The sequence below is a fragment of the Hemiscyllium ocellatum genome, chromosome 30, assembly GCF_020745735.1.
Source record: "Hemiscyllium ocellatum isolate sHemOce1 chromosome 30, sHemOce1.pat.X.cur, whole genome shotgun sequence".
Taxonomy (NCBI): domain Eukaryota; kingdom Metazoa; phylum Chordata; class Chondrichthyes; order Orectolobiformes; family Hemiscylliidae; genus Hemiscyllium; species Hemiscyllium ocellatum.
The window spans coordinates 44,927,295-44,950,759 of NC_083430.1; the positions used below are offsets into that span (position 1 = coordinate 44,927,295).

Consider the following 23,465-nt stretch of genomic DNA (forward strand, 5'->3'; position numbering starts at 1 on the left):
TATCAGTGAAGGGAAAGATCATATCCAAACACATAAAAATAAGGAACATTCTCACAGTACAATTTTTTTTGCATTATAAACGTGCAAAAGTCTTTTGTACGACTGTTTGAAGGATAAGTCGAAGTCAAGAAGTGAAATTCAGCATAGCCTTACAAGATGAATCACCGTTGTTAATAGTTTTAGCTATACTTCATTCTCTTTATTCTTTGACACTTTAACACTTTGCTGGCATGTCATTCAAGTAGCCATTATAAATGTAAGTCTTGTGATGATAAACAGTTTCACCATGGTGAGGAGGGGAAAGATTGAGCAACTATCCCAATATACCCTGATTTAATCTAATGTCTGTTTATGTCTCTCAACAACTATCATTAAATCGTACTGAAAAACAGAACCCCTGATCATTTTTTCCTTACTCTAAGAGTGCTAAGTTAAATTGTGGTATTCCTACTTATAACGCAGCCTACTCAGACCAAGAATTGAAAGTGAAACACTTCTGTTTTTTGGTTCAATTGTTCACTGGGTGAATGTGCTCCGCAAAGGGACAAATAATATGTATCATATTTGTTCAGAAGACCAAGAGACCCTTGCACACATTGATTTGCATTTTTATATACTAATGATGAATCAAAATGATTGGGAATTAAGTTGGACAAATTTTTTTATGTAGTGATACTCATACTTTATGACTTTATCTCCACTAATTATAATTGTACTTTAACCGTGACAAATTGCAAAATTAGAACATTTAAATCTCAACTCAAATGCTTTTCTTTCCCCAGCTTGTTAATTGGTCTGATTTCTGATCATTGTGAATATTGGAAATTGATAATAACTAAGGTCCTTTTAATATTTCAAATTCTGGACTTTCACTTTCAAACCCTTTTTTAATTGACCCAGCAACTCTCCCCTTCCTGACTACATCTAGATGAATAGAAATACAGTATTCTGGAATCTGGATGACCTGGCAGTTGGGTTTTAGCTCTGTAAAACAATCTAACTAATTTTACACTAATGTCAAAGCATTATGAAAGTTTCTTGTTTGTTTCTGATAATGCTGAAACCAAAGTTGATATAGCCAAAAAAAGGCATTAATTCTGTAGGAGTGAGCTAAAATCACTTTATTGACATACTAGTCAGCCATAAATCCAAAATAATTGCCTGGACAAATCTGAACTGAGCCATATATGGTTATACTAAAAACATCTGATCAAATTTGGACTCAGAATGATTAAGATGGTTCCTTTAAAAAAAAGGACAACACAAATAGCAGACAGGAAATGTGTTCCAGGCTGAAGAGTGACCTTGTAGAGGTTTATAAAATCATGAGGGGCATGTATAGGATAAATAGACAAAGTATCTTCCCTGGGGTGGGGAAGTCCAGAACTAGAGGGCATAGGTTTAGTGTGAGAGGGGAAAGATGTAAAAGAGACCTAAGGGGCAATATTTTCATGCAGAGGTACATATACGGAATGCGCTGCCAAAGGAAGTGGTGGAGTCTGGTACATTTGCAACATTTAAAAGGCATTTGGATGGGTTTATAAACAGGAAGGGATTGGAGGGATGTGGGCCGGGTGCTGGCAGATGGGTCTAAATTGGGTTGGGATATCTGGTCAGCATGGATGAGTTGGGCCAAAGGGTCTGTTTCTGAACTGTACATCTCTATGACTCTGTGACTCTATTTGAGTCTTTCAGATTTCCATTAGCTGCAGATTCTGAGACTAGGAAATTTGCAGTACATTTGGACAACGTATGTGTTGGGGTTTGTATAGTTGGGGTGAAAGACAAATATTTGTGTTTGACAATTAGCAATCAAAAGGGTTTCTAGAGTCTTGTTGTAGTTACTTTCAACTTCTGACACTGCATAGAAAGGTGCCTATTTTATTCTCTGGTATTTTGCTGATGGTTTGCATCTGAATGTCTGACATAACTTCAGAAGATTTTTGCAATCTGGCAAAGAACCAACAGTTCCAAATTTAAAATCTGACCTCAATCCAAAAGCTATAATGGTCTTGAGACAAGATAGTTCAACTGGCCTAATCTAGGGTGGTTTGGAGTTCAGGACATAAAGCTACTCCTGGTTTTAGCACAATCCATATGACAATGGCAGCCATATTCAGAGTGGTTGCAAGGGTGGCTGGTGGGGGAAACAAAGAATAGAATTGTTTAAGGTTTTCTTTCACTGTATGCTTTGAACACTATGGTTCAATGTTAGGAGGAGTAGACAGAATATTACTTAGAACTGAAACCTGAGCACTATATTATCAAGAATTGTTTGATGTTGATACTGGGTGTAATAAAGCAAAATGTTCTCCGTGGAGCTGAAATCACTAATCTTCAAAATCATAAGAATTCAAATAGAAAAATGAATTATATACAAACATATATTCTTGTAGTAAATAATGTAAATTTGAACCAAGTGCAGAGAATTTTGGAGAAACTTAGCAGCTCTGGAAGAAGTCATATTGGACTCAAAACATTAGCTCTGTTTTTCTCTCCACAGAAGCTGTCAAACCTGCTTAGTTTCTATGGTAGTCTTCACGTTTATTTCAGATTTTCACCATCTGTAATACTTTGTCTTGATTTGAAAGTTTAAATTTGAACTTTATTTTGTGAGCTTATCACTTTTTTTAGGTTAACCACGCTACGTAGAGTTTTCAATACTAAACCTTGCCCTATTTGCCTCAATAACATATCTACAATAGCCATGCAACATATAGAGTCGGGTTAGGTTGAAAGTCAAATCTTTTGCTGTTGATTTCTGACACATCTTACTGGATCTCTCACGGGCTTTATTGATCAGGTTACATTATGAAGGTTTAGGATTTTAGATTTCACAGGAGTAGACAAACAAAGTTACTTAAATTGCAGCTGACACAGGCAAAGAGCTATCAGACAGGATCCCTACTAGTTATCAGATAAATTCAACAACAATTATCATCTTCATTATTCAACTTTGGCCTGCTTCACCCCAACATCACTCAGCCCAGCACTGAGCCATTATATATGTGAATATTCATTTTAAAATTTCATTGGCAGTAGATCAAGAATGCTGATGTCCACAAAATTTCTTTATCCAATCTTGGAACTATTAATCCTATTCTCTGCAGTTATTTATCAATCTCAGTTCCATTTTCAGAAAGCTCATTTCAGTCTTGAACCTCTTTCCCCAAAAATGCAGTGGATGTTGGGCCAATGAGAATTATTGATAGATTGTTATTGGGTGAAGATTTGTACATAGCATTGGCAACATTAAATTAAGTTCCAGAATTTTATCCCTAAACCTCTATCTCTCTATCTCCTCCTTCAACTTGCTTCTTGCCCTATTTGACCAAGCTTTAAGACTCTTGTCTTAACATCTTGGTGTCAGATTTTATGCAATAATGCTTTGGTGAAGTGCTTTATGACATTTTATGATGTTAAAAGCATTGTATATGCACAAGTTGTTTTTGGTGTCAGTGTATCCAGGAATGTAGAACCTAGATGGCAAATAGGCTTCATTCCTGCTCTAAATATCCTGTCGTGTAAAAAATGAGGTCTGCAGATGATGGAGATCACATTTGAAAATGTGTTGCTGGTTAAAGCACAGCAGGTTAGGCAGCATCCAAGGAATTGGAAATTCGACGTTTCGGGCATAATGAAGGGCTTATGCCCGAAACGTCGAATTTCCTATTCCTTGGATGCTGCCTAACCTGCTGTGCTTTAACCAGCAACACATTTTCAACTAAATATCCTGTCATCTGTAACTACATATATGCTTGCATGAGGTGTCAACAATCATACTTGCAAATGATATCATGTTTAATTTCTTCAGAATAAGTTGCCATTGTAACTACACAATGTTAAAGAACCATTCTTGCTGATCACTTTCCATCATAGAGTAAATAAGACACATACCTTAAACTTCAATGCACCCAGAAGGTTATACTGCATTTCAGCCCTGTTTATGCTCAATCTTCTGTATTGCTTACTCTGTAAATAGGTCAAACAATGACAACTTAACATTAGTTAGAACAATCCAGTTGTGTACCATTTCCCTGTATATACAGTTTATGACTTGGATCACATTAATTTGACAAGTTAGGAATAAAATATAACTATTTGGTGACTTTATATTTTAAAAGCCTAAGATCAGTGAATGCAAATTATTAAAGTTTTGAAAAAGTGAGTATTATAATTTTTGTTTTACCAGGTTATCTCCTTGGTACAGACATTTACAGAAGGCAGGAGTAGAATTTTCACCAACTTTACTAAAGATATTCCTCACAAAGGTACAAAGGACGTTATGACTTAGTTTTAGTGATCACTCAGAAAACAAAACAACACTAAACATTACTGTGCACAGTGACACAGTAATTAGCACTGCCTCACAGCGCTAGTGACCCAAATTCAATTCCCGCCTTGAGCCACGGTCTGTGTGGAGTTTGCACATTCTCCCCGTGTCTGCGTGGGTTTCCTCTGGGTGCTTTGGTTTCTTCCCACAGTCCAAAGATGCGCAGGTCAGGTGAATTGGCCATGGTAAATTGCCCGTAGTGTTAGGTGAAAGGGTAAATGTAGGGGAATGGGTCTGAGTGGGTTGCTCTTCAGAGGGTCAGTGTGGACTTGTGGGGCCGAAGGGCCTGTTTCCACACTGTAAGTAAACTAATCTAATCTAACCTCAACATCGTTTTCATAAAAATAAAGAGGAAAATCAAAAGAAAAAGATAAATTATAGTTTGGAGCTGGAGAAGTGAAAGAAAGAATAATTTGCATTTATTTGACATCTTCCATGCTCAAGTCACCAAAGCACTTGAGAGGTGTACATTTTTAAAATTCACTCTGCCAAGCCAGCATTTATTGCCTACCCCTAATTGCCCAGAGGGCAGTTAAGAATCAACCACATTTCTGTGCATCTGGAGTCAAACATAGGCTAGACAAGTAAGGATGGCAGTTTCTTTCCCTAAAGTTCATTAGTGAACCAGATGGGGATTTCTGACAATTGACAATGGATTCATGGCCACTGTTAGACTCTAGCTTCCAAACATTTATTTAATTCACCAATTTACCGCAATGGGATTCCAGCTGAGATCCCCAGAACATTAGTGGAGTTTCTGGATTAATAGTTTTGATCAGAGTGGTGCTGGAAAAGCACAGCAGATCAGGCAGCATCCGAGGAGCAGGAAAATCGGCATATCAGGCAAAAGCCCTTCATCAGGAATAGAGGCGGGGAGCCTCCAGGGCGGAGAGATAAATGGAGGGGGGGGTGTGGGGGGTGCGGCTGGGGAGAAGGTAGCAAAGAGTACAATAGGTGAGTGGGGGTGGGGATGGAGCTGATAGGTCAGAGAGGAGGGTGGAGCGGATAGATGGGAAGGAAGATTGGCAGGTAGGACATGTCATGAGGATGGTGCTGAGCTGGAAGGTTGGAGCTGGGCTGAGGTGGGGGGAGGGGAAATGAGGAAACTGGTGAAGTCCACATTGATGCCCTGGGGTGAAGTGTTCCAAGGTGGAAGATGAGGTGTTCTTCCTCCAGGCGTCAGGAGGTGAGGGAGTGTTGGTGGAGGAGGCTCAGGACATGCATGTCTTCAGCAGAATGGGAGGGGGAGTTGAAATGTTGGGCCATGGGGCGGCGGGTTTGATTGGTTCGGGTGTCCCGGAGATGTTCCCTAAAGTGCTCTGCAAGGAGGTGTCCCGTCTCCCCAATATAGAGGAGACTACATTGGGAGCAACCGATACAATAAATGACATTAGTGAATGTGCAAGTGAAACTTTGATGGATGTGGAAATCTCCTTTTGGGCCTTGGAGGGTGGTGAGGGAGGAGGTGTTGGCGCAGGTTTTGCAATTCCTGCGGTGGCGGGGGAAGGTGCCAGAATGGGAGGGTGGTTTGTTGGGGGGCATGGACCTGACCAGGTAGTCACAGAGGAAACGGTCTTTGCAGAAAGCGGAAAGGGGTGGGGAGGAAAATGTATCTCTGGTGGTGGGATCCATTTGGAGGTGGCGGAAATGTCGGCAGATAATTTGGTTTATGCCAAGGTTGGTAGGGTGGAAGGTGAGCACCAGGGGCATTCTGTCCTTGTTACGGTTGGAGGGGTGTGGTCTGAGGGCGGAGGTGCAGGATGCGGATAAGGCATCTTGGAGGGTGTTGGAGGGCATCTTCAACCACGTGAGAAGGGAAATTGCGATCTCTAAAGAAGCAGGCCATCTGGTGTGTTCTGTGGTGGAACTGGGAGGAATTGGAAATACAGGATAGTATTTTTGTAGGAGGTAGGGTGGGAAGGGGAGTAATCCAGGTCGCTGTGGGAGTTGGTGGGTTTGTAAAAAATGCCAGTGTCAAGTCGGTCATCGTTAATGGAGATGGAGAGGTCCAGGAAGGGGAAGGAGATGTCAGAGATGGTCCAGGTAAATTTAAGGTTGGGGTGGAATGTGTTGGTGAAGTTGATGAACTGCTCAACCTCCTCGCGGGAGCACGAGATAGCGCTAATGCAGTCATCAATGTAGCGGAGGAAGAGGTGGGGAGTGGTGCTGGTGTAACTACGGAAGATGGACTGTTCTAAGTAGGTGACAAAGAGACAGGCAGAGTTGGGGCCCATACGGGTGCCCATGGCTACCCCTTTGGTTTGGATTAAGTGGGAGGATTCGAAGGAGAAATTGTTAAGGGTGAGGACCAGTTCAGCCAAATGAATGAGAGTGTCAGTGGAAGGGTACTGTTGGGAACATCGGGAGAGGAATAAACGGAGGGGTTGGAGGTCCTGGTCATGGCGGATGGAGGTGTTCTGGAAATTGAAACTTTCGATGATCAATTACTTGAACCTGTCTGGAAATTAGAAGTGGAATTTTACCAGTATTTCAATGATGTAGGCAGTGGTGACATTTAGAGGAAATACAGTGAGAAGGCAAAAATTAGATTCTCAACACTGAGAAATCAAAGTCCCGTAATCCCCTTAAGATTTTAACAATGACATGGAAATCTTGCTAGTAAATTAAAGGTTCCTAACTGCATGCATTAATATCTGATTACTAGCTAATCTCACAGCATTTATATGCAGATTGTTATCTCCCTAAAAATGTTGAGGAACAAGACAGTACTAATTCCTAACTTGAAAGTCAGAGTGGCTAACTGGCAGATTCAGCTAGCCAGCATCTTATCTGGGTCTCCAGACTGACCAGCATTTCCACTATCTCAGTACACCTATGGAAACCAGCATTGTTAGAGCACCAGGAGAAAGTGAGGACTGCAGATGCTGGAGTACCAGAGTTCAAAAATGTGGTGCTGGAAAAATAAAGCAGGCCAGGCAGCATCCGAGAAGCAGGAGAATCGATGTTTTGGGCATAAGCCCTTCTTCAGGAATGAGGCTGGTGTGCCAAGCAGCTGGGATAAACAAGCGGCTGAACAGTTCATCCACCCCGACCTCAAATTTACCTGGACCGTCTCAGACTCCTCCCTCCCCTTCCTAGACTTCTCCATTTCTATCTCGGGCGACCGACTCAACACAGACATTTACTACAAACCGACCGACTCCCACAGCTACCTAGATTACACCTCCTCCCACCTTGCCCCCTGTAAAAACACCATGTCATATTCCCAATTCCTCCGCCTCTGCCGCATCTGCTCCCAGGAGGACCAATTCCACTACCGAACAACCCAAATGGCCTCCATCTTCAAAGACTGCAATTTCCCCTCTGACGTGGTCGACGACGCTCTCCACCGCATCTCCTCCACTTCCCGTTCCTCCGTCCTTGAACCCCGCCCCTCCAATCGCCACCAGGACAGAACTCCACTGGCCCTCACTTTCCACCCCACCAACCTCTGGATACATTGTATCATCCTCCGTCATTCACCTCCAGACAGACCCCACCACCAGGGATATATTTCCATCTCCACCCTATCAGCATTCAAGAGAGACCACTCTCTCTGCGACTCCCTCGTCAGGTCCACACCCTCCCACCAACCCAACCTCCACTCCCGGCACCTTCCCCTGCAACTGCAAGAAGTGCAAAACTTGCGCCCACATCTCCCCCCTCACCTCCCTCCAAGTCCCCAATGGATCCTTCTATATCTGACGCAAATTCATCTGCACCTCCACACACATCATTTACTGTTTCCGCTGCACCCGATGTGGTCTCCTCTACATTGGGGAGACAGGCTGCCTACTTGTGGAATGTTTCAGGGAACACCTCTGGGACACCTGCACCAACCAACCCAACCGCCCCGTGGCTGAACACTTTAACTCCCCCTCCCACTCCGCCAATGACATGCTGGTCCTTGGCTTCCACCTCCATCGCCAGACCCTGGCCACACGATGCCTGGAGGAAGAGCGCCTCATTTTCTGTCTAGGAACCCTCCAACCACACGGGATGAATGTAGATTTCTCCAGCTTCCTCATTTCCCCTCTCCCCACCTTATCTCAGTCCCAACCCCCAGATTCAGCATCGCCTTCTTGACCTGCAATCTTCTTCCCAACCTCTCCGCCCCCACCCCCTCTCCGGCCTATCACCCTCACCCTCACCTCCTTCCACCTATCATATTCCCAGCGCCCTCCCCCAAATTCCCTCCCCCCTCCTTTTATCACAGCCTGCTTCGCACACCAGCCTAATTCCTGAAGAAGGGCTTATGCCCGAAACGTCGATTCTCCTGCTCCTTGGATGCTGCCTGGCCTGCTATGTTTTTCCAGCACATTTTTCAACTTTGTTAGAGCACCAGCCTAACAGCTTCATCATGGCTCATGTCAGACTCTCTTCGAATACTGTACAGCACTTCAATACTCCACTTTGGAGCTGACCAACAGATTACATTGCAATATTGTGCAACCACAGTAGATGGTGGAATTTGAATTCAATAAAAATCTAAAATTGAAAGTCTAATCATGATTATGAAACTATTGATTCACTAATGTTCGTTAGGGAAGGAAACTGACAACCTCACCTGATCAGCCTACTTGTGACTCGACCCACAGCCATGTGGGTGACATGGTAACTTAGTGATCAGCACTGCTGCCTCACAGTGCCACGGACCCGGGTCGTTTCTAGCCTCAGGTGACTCTCTATGTGGAGTTTGCATTTTCTCCCATGTCTGTTTGGGTTTCCTTTTGGTTCTCTGGTTTCTTCCCACAATCCAAAGATGTGCAGGTTGGGTGGATAGGAAATGCAGAGTTACAGGGATAGGGTAGGTAGAGGGGTGGGTCTGGATGGGATACTCTTCAGAGGATCAATGTGGACTCAATGGGCAGAATGGCCTGCATCCACATTGTAGTGATTCTATGCCATTGATTCTTAACTGCCCTTTGAAATGGCCAAACAAGGTATCCAGTTGTATCAACCATTTAAAATGAGAAAACAAATGAAACTGGATAGACCATAGCCAATAACTAAGGCACCCAGAAAAGACAACAATAAACACAGCACTATTAACCCTGCAAAGTCATCCTTACTACATTTGAGAACCAATATCTCCACTGAATACCATGTATTAGCCCTGTTGGTGATGAATCAGTATTCCTAGAATTTGAACATTACCGGAGGAACCATTGAAGGTTGCAAGATCTGTAATGTAATCTGGATGGGATACATTCATTGTCTATCAGCAAGAGTTGCTTGGCAGTACCACTGTTGACCAGATTAGTTAATAACAGTGACTAATACATCATCCCTATGGACACAAAGTCCCATCTTCACATTGACAATATCCTCTATTGTATTTGTGGCACTATCAATATGCGAAATGGAAAAAACTTTGAAACGACTTAACAACACAAGACTGGGCGTCCATTAGGTGCTGTGGATCATGAGCAACAGCCAAACTGTACTTTGACTCAATCTGTAACCCATGGAACAGCTTAAATCCTACTCTGCTCTAGCCAGTAATATTAGAAATGATAGTAAAAATGTCTTTAAATACATAAGAATCAAACAAGAGGCAAAAATAGAAATTGGGCCTGTCCAAATTGATGCTGAAAGGCTGCTGCTGGGAGATAAGGAAATAGCTAAAGAACTTGATGAGTACTTTGTGTCAGTCTTCATAGTGGAAGACATGAGTAATACTCCAACAATTAAGGAGTGTCAGGGGACGAGTTGAGTATGATAGTCAATGCAAAAAAGAGAGTGCTAGAAAAGGTACAAGGTCTAAAAATTGATAAATCTCCTGGCCCCAATGGGCTGCATCCTAGAGTTCTGAGGGAGGTGGCTGAGGAAATAGCGGAGGCGCCTACTGTGATCTTTCAAAAATCACTGGATTTAGGTAAAATTCCAGATGATTGGAAAATCTCTGTTGTAACCCCCTTGGTCAAGAAAGGACCAAAACAAAAGATGGAAAATTATAGGCCGATTAGCCTAATCTCAGTTGTAGATCCATCATTAAGGATGAGATTGCTAAATTCTTGGAAGTGCAAGGTCAGACTAGAACAAGTCAGCATGGATTTACTAAGTGGAGTCGTGCCTCACAAATCTGGTAGAATTCTTTGAAGAGGTAACAAGTAGGTTAGACCAGGGAAACCCAGTGGATGTTATCTATCTTGACTTCCAAAAAGCCTTTGATAAGGTCCCTCGTGGGAGGCTGCTGAGTAAGGGGAGGGCCCATGGTGGTCGAGTGAGCTACTGACATGGATTGGAGATTGGCTATCTGACAGAAGGCAGAGAGTTGAGATAAAAGTTTCCTTTTTGGAATGGCAGCTGGTGACAAGTGGGGTCCTGCAAGGTTCAGTGATGGGGCTGCAGCTGTTCACTCTATATATTAATGAACTGGACAAAGGGACTGGGGCATTCTGGGGAAATTCACTGATGAGACGAAGTAAGGCGGACAAGCAGGTAGTACTGAGGAGATAGGGAGGCTGCAGAAATATTTAGACAGTTTAGGAGAGTGATCCAGGAAATGGCTGATAAAGTTGAATGCGAGCAAGTGCGAAGTCTTGCACTTTGGGAAAAAGATTGCAGGCATGGACTTTTTTTTAAAATGGTGAGGAAACTCAGAAAGCCAAAGTACAAAGAAAACATAGGAGTGCTAGTCCAGGATTCTCTAAAGGTTGATTCTCAGGTTGAGTCCGTGATTCAGAAAGCAAATGTAATGTTGTCATTTATCTCAAGAGGGTTGGAATATAAAAGCAGCAACGTGCTTCTGAGACTTTATAAAGGTCTTGTTAGGCCCCAATTAGAATACCGAGTCCAATTTTGGGCCCCACATTGTAGGAAGGACATACTGGCACTGGAGTGTGTCCAGCAGAGATTCACACAGATGATCTCTGGAATGGTAGGCCTAACATTTGATGAACGGCTGAGGATCCTGGGATTGTAATCATTCATGTTTAGAAGGTTGAGGGGAGATCTAATTGAAACTTACAAGATAATGCATGGCTTTGATAGGGTGGACGCTGGGAAGTTGTTTCCGTCAGGCAGGGAGACTGGGACCCATGGGCACAGCCTTAAAATAGAGGGGGTCAATTTAGAACAGAAATTAGGAGACATTTCTTCAGCCAGAGAGTGGTGGCCCTGTGGAATTCATTGCCATGGAGCGCAGTGGAGGCTGGGACTTGGGTGTCTTCAAGGCAGAGACTGATAAATTTTTGATGTCGCAAGGGAATAAGGGCTACGGGGAGACTGCGGGTAGGTGGAATTGAAACACTCATCAGCCATGATTTAATGGTGGAGTGGTCTCGATGGGCTGAATAGCCTTGCTTCCACTCCTATGTCTTATGGTCTATCATAACCATTAAGGCAGGGGATCAAACCTGATTCAAGTTACAGTGCAGGAGAATGTGCTAAGAGGAGCACTAAGGATACTTAAAAATGAGCTATCAATCTGGTGGAGTTACAAAACAAAATGATGTAGCTCCCAAACAGCATAAACAGTAAGTGACAGACAGAGCCAAGTGCACCTACAACCAATGGGTCACATCTAACATTTGCAGTCCTGCAACATCTGGTCTTGAATAGTGGTGGGAAATTAAATAACTCCAATTGAATAATTGGAGGAGATGGCTCTTCAAACACCCACATCCTCAATAATGGAGGATCCTAGAACTTTGGTGCAAATCTGGAGCATTTGCAAAAATCTTTAACTGGCTTCCTCTAGAGGTCCCCAGCATGACAGCCAACTCAATTCAGTCTACCTGATATCACAAAATGGTTGGAAGCACTGGATCCTGCAAAGACTGTGTGCCCTGATGGCAGTCCTATAATAGTATTAAAGACTTATACTCCAGAAACTGATGTTCCTCGGTCAAACTGTTCCAGTACAGCTATAACACTGGCATCTACCAGTGTGGAAAATTGTCCAGGTGTGTTCTGTCCATAAAAATCAGGACAAATCCAATTCAGCCAATCATTGCCCTGTAAGTTACTCATAATTATCAGTAAAATAATAGAAAGTGTTATCAAATAGCACATGCTTAGCAATAATCTAATTAGTAATGCTCATTTTGAGTTCTGCCAGGACTACTCAGCTCCTGACCTCCTTACCACCTCAGTTCAAATGTGGACAAAAGAGCTGAACTGGGATGTGGGAGATGAGGTGGGAGTGATTGCCCTTGGTATCAAGGCTGCAGTTGACCAAGTGCAGCATCAAGGAACCTAAGCGAAACTTGAGTCAAAGAAAATCAGAGGAATTCTCTCCACTGCTTGGAATCATACGTAGCAAAAAGAAAGATTCTTGTGGTTAGAAGCATAGAATCAGACAATACAGAAGAGCATATGGCCCATTGAGTGTGCACTGACAAAAGCTAACTTAAATGTTCCAACACTTGGCTAATTGCCTTGAATATTATGATGCTTCAAGTGCTCATCCAAATATTTTATAAAGGTTGTAAGGTTTCCTGCCTCAACTATTCTCCCAGGTTGTGTATTTCAGATTCCTATCACCATCAGGGTGAAAATAATTTTCCTCAAATCCCCACTAAACCTCCTGCCCTTCTTATTAAAGTTATGCCACTTGTTACTGACCCTTGAACTATGGGGAACAGGTGCTTTCTATCCACCCTGTCAAATGCCACTTATATTTTTAAAAACCTCAATCAGATCCCCACAACAGGCTTCTCTGCTTTAAAGAAAACAACCTGAGCTTATATAGCTTCCCTTCATAGCTATTTGGTTGTTGAAGGTCAGTCACCTCAGCTCCACGACATTTCTGCAGGATTTCCTCAAGGCATTGTCCTTGGCCCAAGCATCTTCAGCTACTTTATCAATGATCTTCATGGCATCATAAGGTCAGAAGTGGAGATGTTCACTGATGAGTGCATGATGTTTAGCACCTTTTTAAAAATATATTCATTTGTGGGATGTGAGTGTTGCTGGCTAGGCCAGCATTTTTTGCCCATCTCTAATGCAGAACCAAACGCAGTTAAGAGTCCACCAGATTTCTGTCAGTTTGGAGTCATGTCTAGCCCAGACCAAGTAAGGATGGTAGTATCCTTCCCTAAAGGAATTAGTGAACCAGATAGATTTTTCTGATAATCAGCAATGGTTTCATGGTCATTGTTGGACTCATACTTTCAGATTTTTATTGAATTCAAATTCCACCATTTGCTGTGCTGGGATTCAAATCTGGGTCCCCAGAACATCACCTGGGTGTGGATCAATAGTCCAGCACTAGTACCACTAGGCCACCACATCCCCATCAGCAGTTGTGACTCCCAAAATATTGAAACAGTCCATATCCAAATACAACAGGATCTGGACAACATCCAGTTTGGATTGACATGTTAACATCTGTAGAACAATAATTCCAGGCAATGGCAATCTTCTACAAGACAGATTCTAACCATCACTACTTGCCATTCAATGACATTTACCATCACTAAATTCCCAACTATCAATATCTTGCGGCTTTCCATTGACCAGAAACTGAACTGAACTAATCATTCATGTACTGTGACTACAAGAGCAAGTCTGAGGCTAGGAATCTTGCAGTGAGTACCTTATTTCCTGACTCCCAAAACATCTACAAGGCACAAATCCAAAAGTTTGAGCTGAAAAATGTGTTGCTGGAAAAGTGCAGCAGGTCAGGCAGCATCCAAGGAGCAGGAGAATTGATGTTTTGGGCATAAGCCCTTCTTCAGGAATGAGGAATGTGTGCCAAGCAGGCTAATATAAAAGATAGGGAGGAGGGAGGAATGCGATATCACATTCCCAACGCCCCTCCCCCAAGTACCTCCTCCCTACCTTTTATCTTAGCCTGCTTGGCACACCCTCCTCATTCCTCAAGAAGGGCTTATGCCCGAAACGTCGATTCTCCTGCTCCTTGGATGCCGCCTGACCTGCTGTGCTTTTCCAGCAACACATTTTTCAGCTCTGATCTCCAGCATCTGCAGTCCTCACTTTCTCCTAACAAATCAAAAGTAGAATATTTTCACTTGCCTAGTTGAATGCAGCTCCAAAAACACTCAAGAAGCTTGACACTGTCCAGGACAAAGTAGCCTGTTGGAATGGCACCCCAACAACAAACAAGTTTGCTCGCTGAGCTGGTAGGTTTGTTCTCAGATGTTTCATTATTATGCTAAGTAACGTCACCAATGAGCCTCTGTTGAAGCACTGGTGTTCTGTCCCGCTTTCTATTTATATGTCTTGGTCTGTTGTAGTGGGTGATATCACTTCCAGTTCTTTTTCACAGAGGTTGGTAAATGGGGTCCAAATTGATATCTTTATCGATGGAGTTCCGGTTTGAATGCCAGAACTCTAGGAATTCCTGTGCATGTGGCTGTTTAGCTTGTCCTAGGATGGATGTGTTGTCCCAGTCAAAGTAGTGTCCTTCTTGGTCTGTGTGTAAGGACACTCGTGATAACTGGTGATGTCTTTTGTAGCCAGTTGGTGCTGGTGTATCCTGGTGGTTAGTTTCCTACCTGTCTGTCTGACATAGTGTTTGGTGCAGTCCTTGCAGGGTATTTCGTAAAAGACATTTGTTTTGCTGGTTGTTGGTGCAGGGTCTTTTAGATTCATCAGCAGCTTTTTAGTGTGTTGCTAGGTTTGTGGGCTACCATGATGCCAAAAGGGCAGAGTCATCTGGTAGTCATCTCTGAGCTGTCTTTTATGTATGGTAGTATGGCTAGACTCTCTGGGTGTGCTATGACTTCTTGTTTGGGTTTGTTGTTGGGCCAAAGAGCGGTGTGTGTGCTATCTGTAAGATGCGCTGCAGAAATCATTCCAAGGCTGCTAAGGTAGCACTTTCCAAACACATGACCACCACCATCCAGAAAGGCAAAGGCAGCTGATACATAGGAACACCACCACCTGCAAGTTCCCTTCCATGCCACTCACCATCCTGACTTGGAATATATTGCTGTTCCTTCAATGTTATCGGGTAGGTATCCTGGAACTCCCTAATGGTTTTGTGGGTATGCACTGACACTAACTGAAGTGCAGCAATTCAATTGTCACCTTCTCAGGGGCTGGTAGGGATTGGCAATAAATGCTGGCCCAGACAGTGACAAGGAATAATAAGAAAATCGTATTTACTGGAACACAAACCTAATGTGCTTCTAGTTAATAGAAAGTTATTTTCAACATGGGATCCAAAGCAATGAAGTCACTTTTTTCCTGTAAATTAACTAGTGTTCATAAATGAAAGTTAGTATTCATGGACAGATGACTGATAATAGAATCTCCTCTGTTTACTGCTAAGTATAACTGCATATTTCCAAATTTTTGAGTTCATCACAAATAGTGCAAACTTCCCTGTTTACAGAAAGGCTTCTAAGATACAGGGAAAGCAAATTCAAATGGTTACACATTTGGATGACTCTCTGATGCAGTTTCACCCCTTGAGGCAAATGTGGCTGTCATTGGAACTGACAACCTTTTGCATAGAGGAATGTGGAACTGATTCAGACTGTACTAAGGAACCATTTTCAGAACCTGTCAGCATTTTTGTGATATCAATCTGACTACTTCCTGAATCCAAAACCTTGAAGGTTACTTGGAGACAATAGTCCAACAAGGCATGGATAGAAAGGCAATATTCACAGCCACAGTCATCCTGTGGAGGGATATTACCTCCACAACAATGGCTATAAAAACTGTAAGCCTTCTTTATTTTTAAGTTCTCTGCTGGCACTGGGGACAGTGTTGTTAAGACATCCTGGTTGCATTTCTCTTTCTACCCAGCAGCAACCACAGGTTGCTGTGTGCCCTTTGATTGGGCTACTTGTGTTGCTGATTTACATGCTGTTCAAAACATTTCATAATTGACTAGTAAATGCAGAAGCAGCCTCTTAATTGGCCAACTTCAGTTGTGCATTGTTAGGCGTTGGTAGGGGTTAGGCATTTGTAGGGTTAGGACTTGGAATTTGTCCTGACATTGGAATTCCATCAGTGAAATAGTCAGACTCATGGCTTTATGCTAATAGGTTTCTCCTTTCCCCTGAAGACATCAGGTAGAATCTTTTATTTCTGTCAGATGTTTGTCAGGATGGCTTACTTTACGATGTGGTTCCAAGCTAGCTGGCTCAATATGATATACATTGCACATGTAAATAGAATATAGAACATAGAACATTACAGCACATTACAGGCCCCTCTGCCCTCGATGTTGCACTGGCCTTTGAAACCAATCTAAAGCCTATCTAACCTACACTATTCCATTCTCATCCACAGGCCTATTCAATGACCATTTAAATGCCCTTAAAATTGGTGAGTCCACTACTGTTGCACCCAGTCTGTTCCAGCCCCTACTACTCTGAGTAATGAAACCACCTCTGGCATCTGTCCTAAATCTATCACCACTCAATTTAAAGCTATGTTCCCTCATGCTAGCCATCACTATCTGAGGAAAAAGGCTCTCACTGTCTAGCCGACATAACCCTCTGATTACCTTATATGTCTCAATTAAGTCAACTCTTAACCTACTTCTCTCTAACAAAAACAGCCTTAAGTCCTTCAGCCTTTCCTCATAAGACCTTCCCTCCATACCAGGCAACATCTCAGCAAACTTCCTCTGAACCCTTTCAAAAGCTTCCATATCCTTCCTATAATGTGGCGACCAGAACTATACGCAATACTCCAAGTGTGGCTGCACCAGAGTTTTGTACAGCTGCAACATGGCCTCATGGCTCTGAAACTCAATCCCTCAACTAATAAAAGCTAACATACCGTCTGTCGTCTTAACAGCACTATCAACCTGGTTGACAACTTTCAGGGATCTATGTACATGGATGCCGAGATCTCTCTGCTCATCTATACTACCAAGAATCTTACTATTATGGAAGTACTTTGTATTCCTGTTACTCCTTCCAAAGTGAATCACCTCACACATTTTTGCATTAGACTCCATTTGCCACTTCTCAGCCCAGGTCTGCAGCTTATCTATGTCCCTCTGTAACCTGCAACATCCTTTGGCACTATCCATAACTCCACCGACCTTAGTGTCATCTGCAAATTTACTAACCCATCCTTCTATGCCCTCATCCTGTTTATTTATATAAATGACAAACAGTAGTGGCCCCGAAACAGATTCTTTGGTACACCACGAGTAACTAAACTCCAGGATGAACATTTCCCATCAACCACCACTCTCTGTCTTCTTTCAGCTAGCCAATTTCTGATCCAAACAACTAAATTACCCTCATTCCCATGCCTCTGTATTTTGTGCAATAGCCTACTGTGGGGAACCTTATGAAACACCTTAATGAAATCCATATACACCACATCAACCACTCATCCACCTGTTTGGTCACCTTCTCAAAGAACTCAATAAGGTTTGTGAGGCACGACCTACCCTTTACATAACTATGTCGACTATCCCTAATCAATTTATTACTTTCTAGATGATTATAAATCTTATCATTGATAACCTTTTCCAACACTTTACCCACATCTGAAGTAAGGCTCACTGGTCTATAATTACCATGGTTGTCTCTACTCTCCTTTTTGAACAAGGGCACAACATTGGCTATCTTCCAGTCTTCTGGCACTATTCTTGTAGATAATGAAGACATAAAGATCAAAGCCAAAGGCTCTACAATCTCCTCCCTGGCTTCCCAGAGAATCATAGGATAAATCCCTTCCAGCCTAGGTGACATCTATTTTCACACTTTCACAATTGTTATCATATCCTCGTTGTGAACCTCAATCCCATTTAGTCTAGTATCCTGTATCTCAGTATTCTCTTCGACAAAATTGTGTTTTTCCAGTGTGAATACTGACAAAAAATATTCACTTAGTGTTTCAGAGATCTCCTCAGACTCCACACACAACTGCCCACTACTATCCTTGATTGGCCTTAACCTTTTTCTAGTCATTCTTTTATTCCTGATATACCCACAGAAAGACTTAGGGTTTTCCTTGATCCTATCTGCCAATGACTTCCCATGTCCCTTCATGGTTCTTCTGAGCTCTCTCTTAGGTCTTTCCTGGCTAATTTATAACTCTCAACACCCTAACTGAACCGTTACGTCTTATCCTTACATAAGCCTTCTTCTTCCTCTTGACAGGAGATTCAACTTCCTTAGTAAACCATGACTCCCTTGCTCAACCACTTCCTCCATGCCTGACAGGTACATACTTACCAAGGACCCACAGTAACTGTTCCTTGAATAGGTTCCACATTTCAATTGTGCTCAATCCGTGCAGTTTCCTCCCCCTACCTATGCATCCTAAATCTTCCCTAATCGCATCATAATTGCCTTTCCCACAGCTATAACTCTTGCCCTGCAGCCTATCCCTTTCCATCGCTAAAGTAAACATAACTGGATTGTGGTCACTATCATAAAGTGCTCATCTACCTCAAAATCTAACACCTGGCTGGGTTCATTACCCAGTACCAAATCCAATGTGGTCTCGTCTTTTGTTGGCCTGTGCACATACTATGTCAGAAAACCCTCCTGCACACATTGGACAAAAACTGACCCATCTAAATTACTTGAACTATAATGTTTCCAGTCAATATTTGGAAAGCTAAAGTCCCCCATAACAATTATCCTGTTATATTTGCTCCTATCCAGAATAATCTTTGCTATCCTTTCCTTGACACCTCATGAACTATTTGGAAGCCTATAGAAAACTGCCAAGCCTATAGAAACCAACCCCCCCGCAAGAATATTGGTACCCCTCTATTTTCCCCTCTGAACAAGAGGGGTATCAATATTCTTGGGGGGGGGGGGGTTTCTATAGGCTGGCAGTTTTCTATAGGCTTCCAAATAGTTCATGAGATGTCGAAGAAAGGATAGCAAAGATTATTCTGGATAGGAGCAAATATAACAGGATAATTGTTATGGGGGACTTTAGCTTTCCAAATATTGACTGGAAACATTATAGTTCAAGTAATTTGCATAAAGGCCTCAGCTAGACTGAAAACATATACTGAGGAACCTTTACAGATTAAGCTTCCCAAGAGAAGCAGTTGGTTCAGTTATAACTGATTGTAGTAAAAGATTCAGGCTAAAGTTTGATGGGGCAAAAATCGGTTGAGAAGGATTCAACTTGATTAGCTCAAAAGTTTTTGATAAGAAAATGTCTGCCTGAGTGATCTCCTATTTAAACATCAAGAATTTTTTCAGGGAGGTCTAGGCACTATAAAAGGAGGCAAAATCACCTTACATGTGGACCAAACACCAATCACATGATTTTGCTAGACTTGGCAGAGCCATTTGCCTTACAAGGAAAAATAGATGCAGAAATCAGAAGGCTGGAAAGTGATGGGATCATCAAACCAGTCCAGTTTGCGGAATGGTTAGCAATGTTTGTACTGATTGTGAAGCTTGACGAGTCAGTTCACTTCTATGGATTTCTCACACAAATGATAAACTACTTTTCGCAACTGGATAAATACTCAATCCCTTGTATAGGAAACTTGTATGCAAAACCGCCAGTGGACATGTCCTTCAGGAAGCTGGACACGAGCCATACGTAGCCAATTACAATTAGATGAAGATTCCCTGAAGTATGCTACAATTAATACCCATAAGAGTTTGTACCAATCTATAAGACAACCTTGTGGGATATCATCAGCCTGTGGCAATTTCCAGCGGATGATGGAGAACGTTTTACAAAGTCTACTCAGGCCATCATTTTCCAGGATGATGTGCTAAAAACAGGGAAGACAAAGAACATTTAGAAAACTTGGACATAGTGCTTTAGTGTTTCTCTAAGGTGAGGCACATCTTAGGAGGGAAAAGCATGTATTCCAGGCACCTCAAGTGACTTGTGGGAGTACAGATTCAACAAGTAAAAAGTGAGGTCTGCAGATGCTGGAGATCACAGCTGAAAATGTGTTGCTGGTTAAAGCACAGCAGGTTAGGCAGCATCCAAGGAACAGGAAATTCGACGTTTCGGGCCAGAGCCCTTCATTCCTGAAGAAGGGCTCTGGCCCGAAACGTCGAATTTCCTGTTTCTTGGATGTGCCTAACCTGCTGTGCTTTAACCAGCAACACATTTTCAGTACAGATTCAACAAGGCTAGATTCCCTGCTTTGGAAGATAAAGTGAGGACGATTAAAGGTGCCCAGCTCCCATGTCTGTACCGGAGCTTAGGCCTTTCTTTGGGTGAGTGAACTAATTTGGAGAGTTCATATGTTATGTGACCTCCATCCTGGCACTGTCACATTTGTGATTGACAAAGGTTCAGCTTTGGAAATGGTCTCATAGCCAAGATGTAGTCTTTAGGGAAGTGAAGAAGCAGCTATCATTGTCCAAGGTGTTGGCACATTACCATCCAAAGCAGGATGTGATGCTGATGTGTGATGCCTCCCTGTATGGTATTGGGGCAGCATTGGCTCACCATGGCCTGGCAGAGAGGAATGCCTGATAGTGTATGCTTCCTGGATTTTGGCTGATGCCGAATGAAGATATGCCCAGATAGAGAAGGAAGGTTTTGCAGTCATTTTTGGTGTGAGAAAGTTCCACCAATACCTTTATGGACATGAATTTCTCAAAGTAATGGACCATAAATCCTTGCATGGGCTACTTAACAAGGCACTGTTGCCCATAGTTTCTAGTCAAATTCAGCGGTGGGCTCTTACTTTCATTATGTAAAATAATAGTTAGGAATCGTTTGGGAGGCCAGAAAACAAATACGGATGCCTTTAGCTGCCTGCTACTGGTGGATACCCACCGGTGGTGCTGCCATGAGAACAGCCCGTTCTAAACTTAAACTTTCTGGAGACCCTTCCAGTCACCGCTGACAATATTCGACCATGGACACAGGAAGTGGCATATCATCAGTAAATCTAAAATAGCTGGTGGTGATGGAGGAAACAAAAGGGCCATCACAACCAGAATTGAAACGTTTCTGCACCCAGTGAGACCAGATCACCATAGAGGACAGTTTATTCTACGGGAAACAAGACTGCTTGTTCCCAACAAATGTCATTCCCAGATACTGTCTGAACTCCAACAGGGGCATCCATGGGTTTCCAAAATGAAGATGTAAGCAAGAAATTATGTCTGGTGGCCAGGATTGGATGCCAACATATCGCATTGGTGGGGAAATGCCTAGAGTGCCAACAAGGACAAAATTTGCAATAGCAGCTGCTCCAGATTCATGGGAATAGCTGTGTAAACCCTTGACTTGGTTATATGCTGACTATGTTGGTCTTTTCATAGTCTCTGTGTTTTTAGTCTAGTGGATGGCCATTCAAAGTAACTGGACATGTATAGAGTTCATTCATCAAACACGGGGACAATTGAAAAGTTGCGAGCATCTTTTGCAATACATGGACCCCTGGAGGTGGTGATCAAAGACAACCGGCCATCATTTACCAGCAGGGAACATGAGTATTTCCTAAAGTTGAATGGTATTCAGCATCTCATGAAAGCTCTGTACCAACTATCATCCAATGGTGGGGTGGAAAGAGCACTCCAAAGAAAGCAGGCTTAACAAAGTGCCTACAGTTTCACTCAATATCAAATAGTCCTGGTTCCTGTTTGATTATAAGACCATCCCTCTTGCAACTACAGGGCTAGTTCCTGTAGAGTTATTAATGAGAAAATGACTCCACACCAGGTTAAATCTGATCTTCCTGGACCTGAAGGAGGGGGTGAAACAGCATCAGGAACACCAATTCTGGAAGCAAGACTCCTTTAAGTGAGAGAGGCAGTTTATGTTGGGGAATAAAGTATGGTGTCAAAACCAGGGGAATGGCCCTTCATGAGTAAGTGGTACGGTTGGCATGAGGTCAAATCCCATAACATACAAAGTTTGGTTTGAGGATGCAGTCCTGAACAAATATGTGGACCAAATGAAAGCTGCAACTTCCCAATCAGGGCAGGACCAAAATAATGTTCTGGCCTCCCAGAACATTGTTAAGGCTGTCATAACCCCTGGATTATTCACCTCCACCTAGCATCGAAGAAACCTCTGAGGATGAATTGGACATGGCAGATAGAGTCTTTGAGTCAGACAGCATAGTAACAGACCGTTCCGTCCACCCAGTGCATGCCAAACATAATCCCAAATTAAACTAATCCCACCTGTCTGCTCCTGACCCACATCCCTCCAAACCTTTCCAATTCATATATTTATCCAAATGTCTTTTAAACGTTGTAATTGTACTCCCATCCACTAATTCCTTAGCAGGTTCATTCCACATGCGAACCACCCTCCATGTAAAAACATTGCCTCTTATTTCTTTTTCAAAATCTCTCTCCTTTTACCTTAAAAATGTGCTCCTGAGTCTTGAAATCCCCTATCCTAGGGAAAAGAGGACTACCATTGATTCTATCTATGCTTCTCATTATTTTATAAACTTCTATCAGGTTGCCTCTCAACCTCCTAGGCTCCAGTGAAAAAAAAATTCTCAGCCTATCCAGCCTTTCTTTATAACTCAAACTTTCCATATCCAGCAACATCCTGCTAAATCTCTTCTGAACCTTCCCCAGCTTAATAATATCCTTCCTATAACTGGGCGACCAGAACTGGACACAATATTCCAGAAGAGGCCTCATCAATGTCCTGTACAACCTCAACATGACTTTCCAACTCCTGTACTCAAATAACTGAGCAATGAAGGTTAACATGCTAAACATGGATGTTGCAGCCTTGACTCCGTTATTGCCTGAAGTTGAGTATAGGTCAAGACACTCTGGGTGCAAGAGTGGGCTACAGTCTGGTACATACCTTCACTCTCCATGGCACAGCTAGAGTAACTGGACCTGGTGTGAAAATATCCCAGGAGAAGCTGCAGGAAAAAGAACGGGCCTATGTCCCAGGATTTAAATGGGAAGGGATGTAATGATTGGAACGAGATCAGCTAGGTGGATCTCGTAGTATGAGTTTCCTGACTGGAGCTGTTAACCTGGCCCAATCAAGGAGTCCGGCTGACAAATATAAACAGAATATCACATGTTCAGCTTACTCTAGAAGCTGGCACTGAGGTGATTGGGTCAGTGTCGTGTAGAATGCACAAGTAACTAAAGGGTGAATTGTCGACGGGATTCCGGCCTTCATGGAATTATTTCACACTGGTTTACCAGTCAAGTGAGCTGACTCTTCCTTTACAATTCCTACTCAGTTCTAACAGTGCTAGTGGCTCTTTAGTGTCTTGTCCAAAGTGCCATTTATGAGCCAGGAAGAATGA

The 23,465-nt window shown here is 42.7% G+C and overlaps 1 protein-coding gene across 1 annotated transcript in view; it reads right to left on the minus strand.

The window, feature by feature from the left end:
- The window catches only part of LOC132829823 (receptor-type tyrosine-protein phosphatase U-like), a 492,619-nt gene that overhangs the window by 86,691 nt on the left and 382,463 nt on the right, over positions 1 to 23,465 (minus strand). The window contains exon 18 of the mRNA XM_060847187.1: positions 3,898 to 3,972. Within this exon, the coding sequence (XP_060703170.1) occupies positions 3,898 to 3,972 (75 nt within the window). The remainder of the gene's footprint in view (positions 1 to 3,897; positions 3,973 to 23,465) is intronic.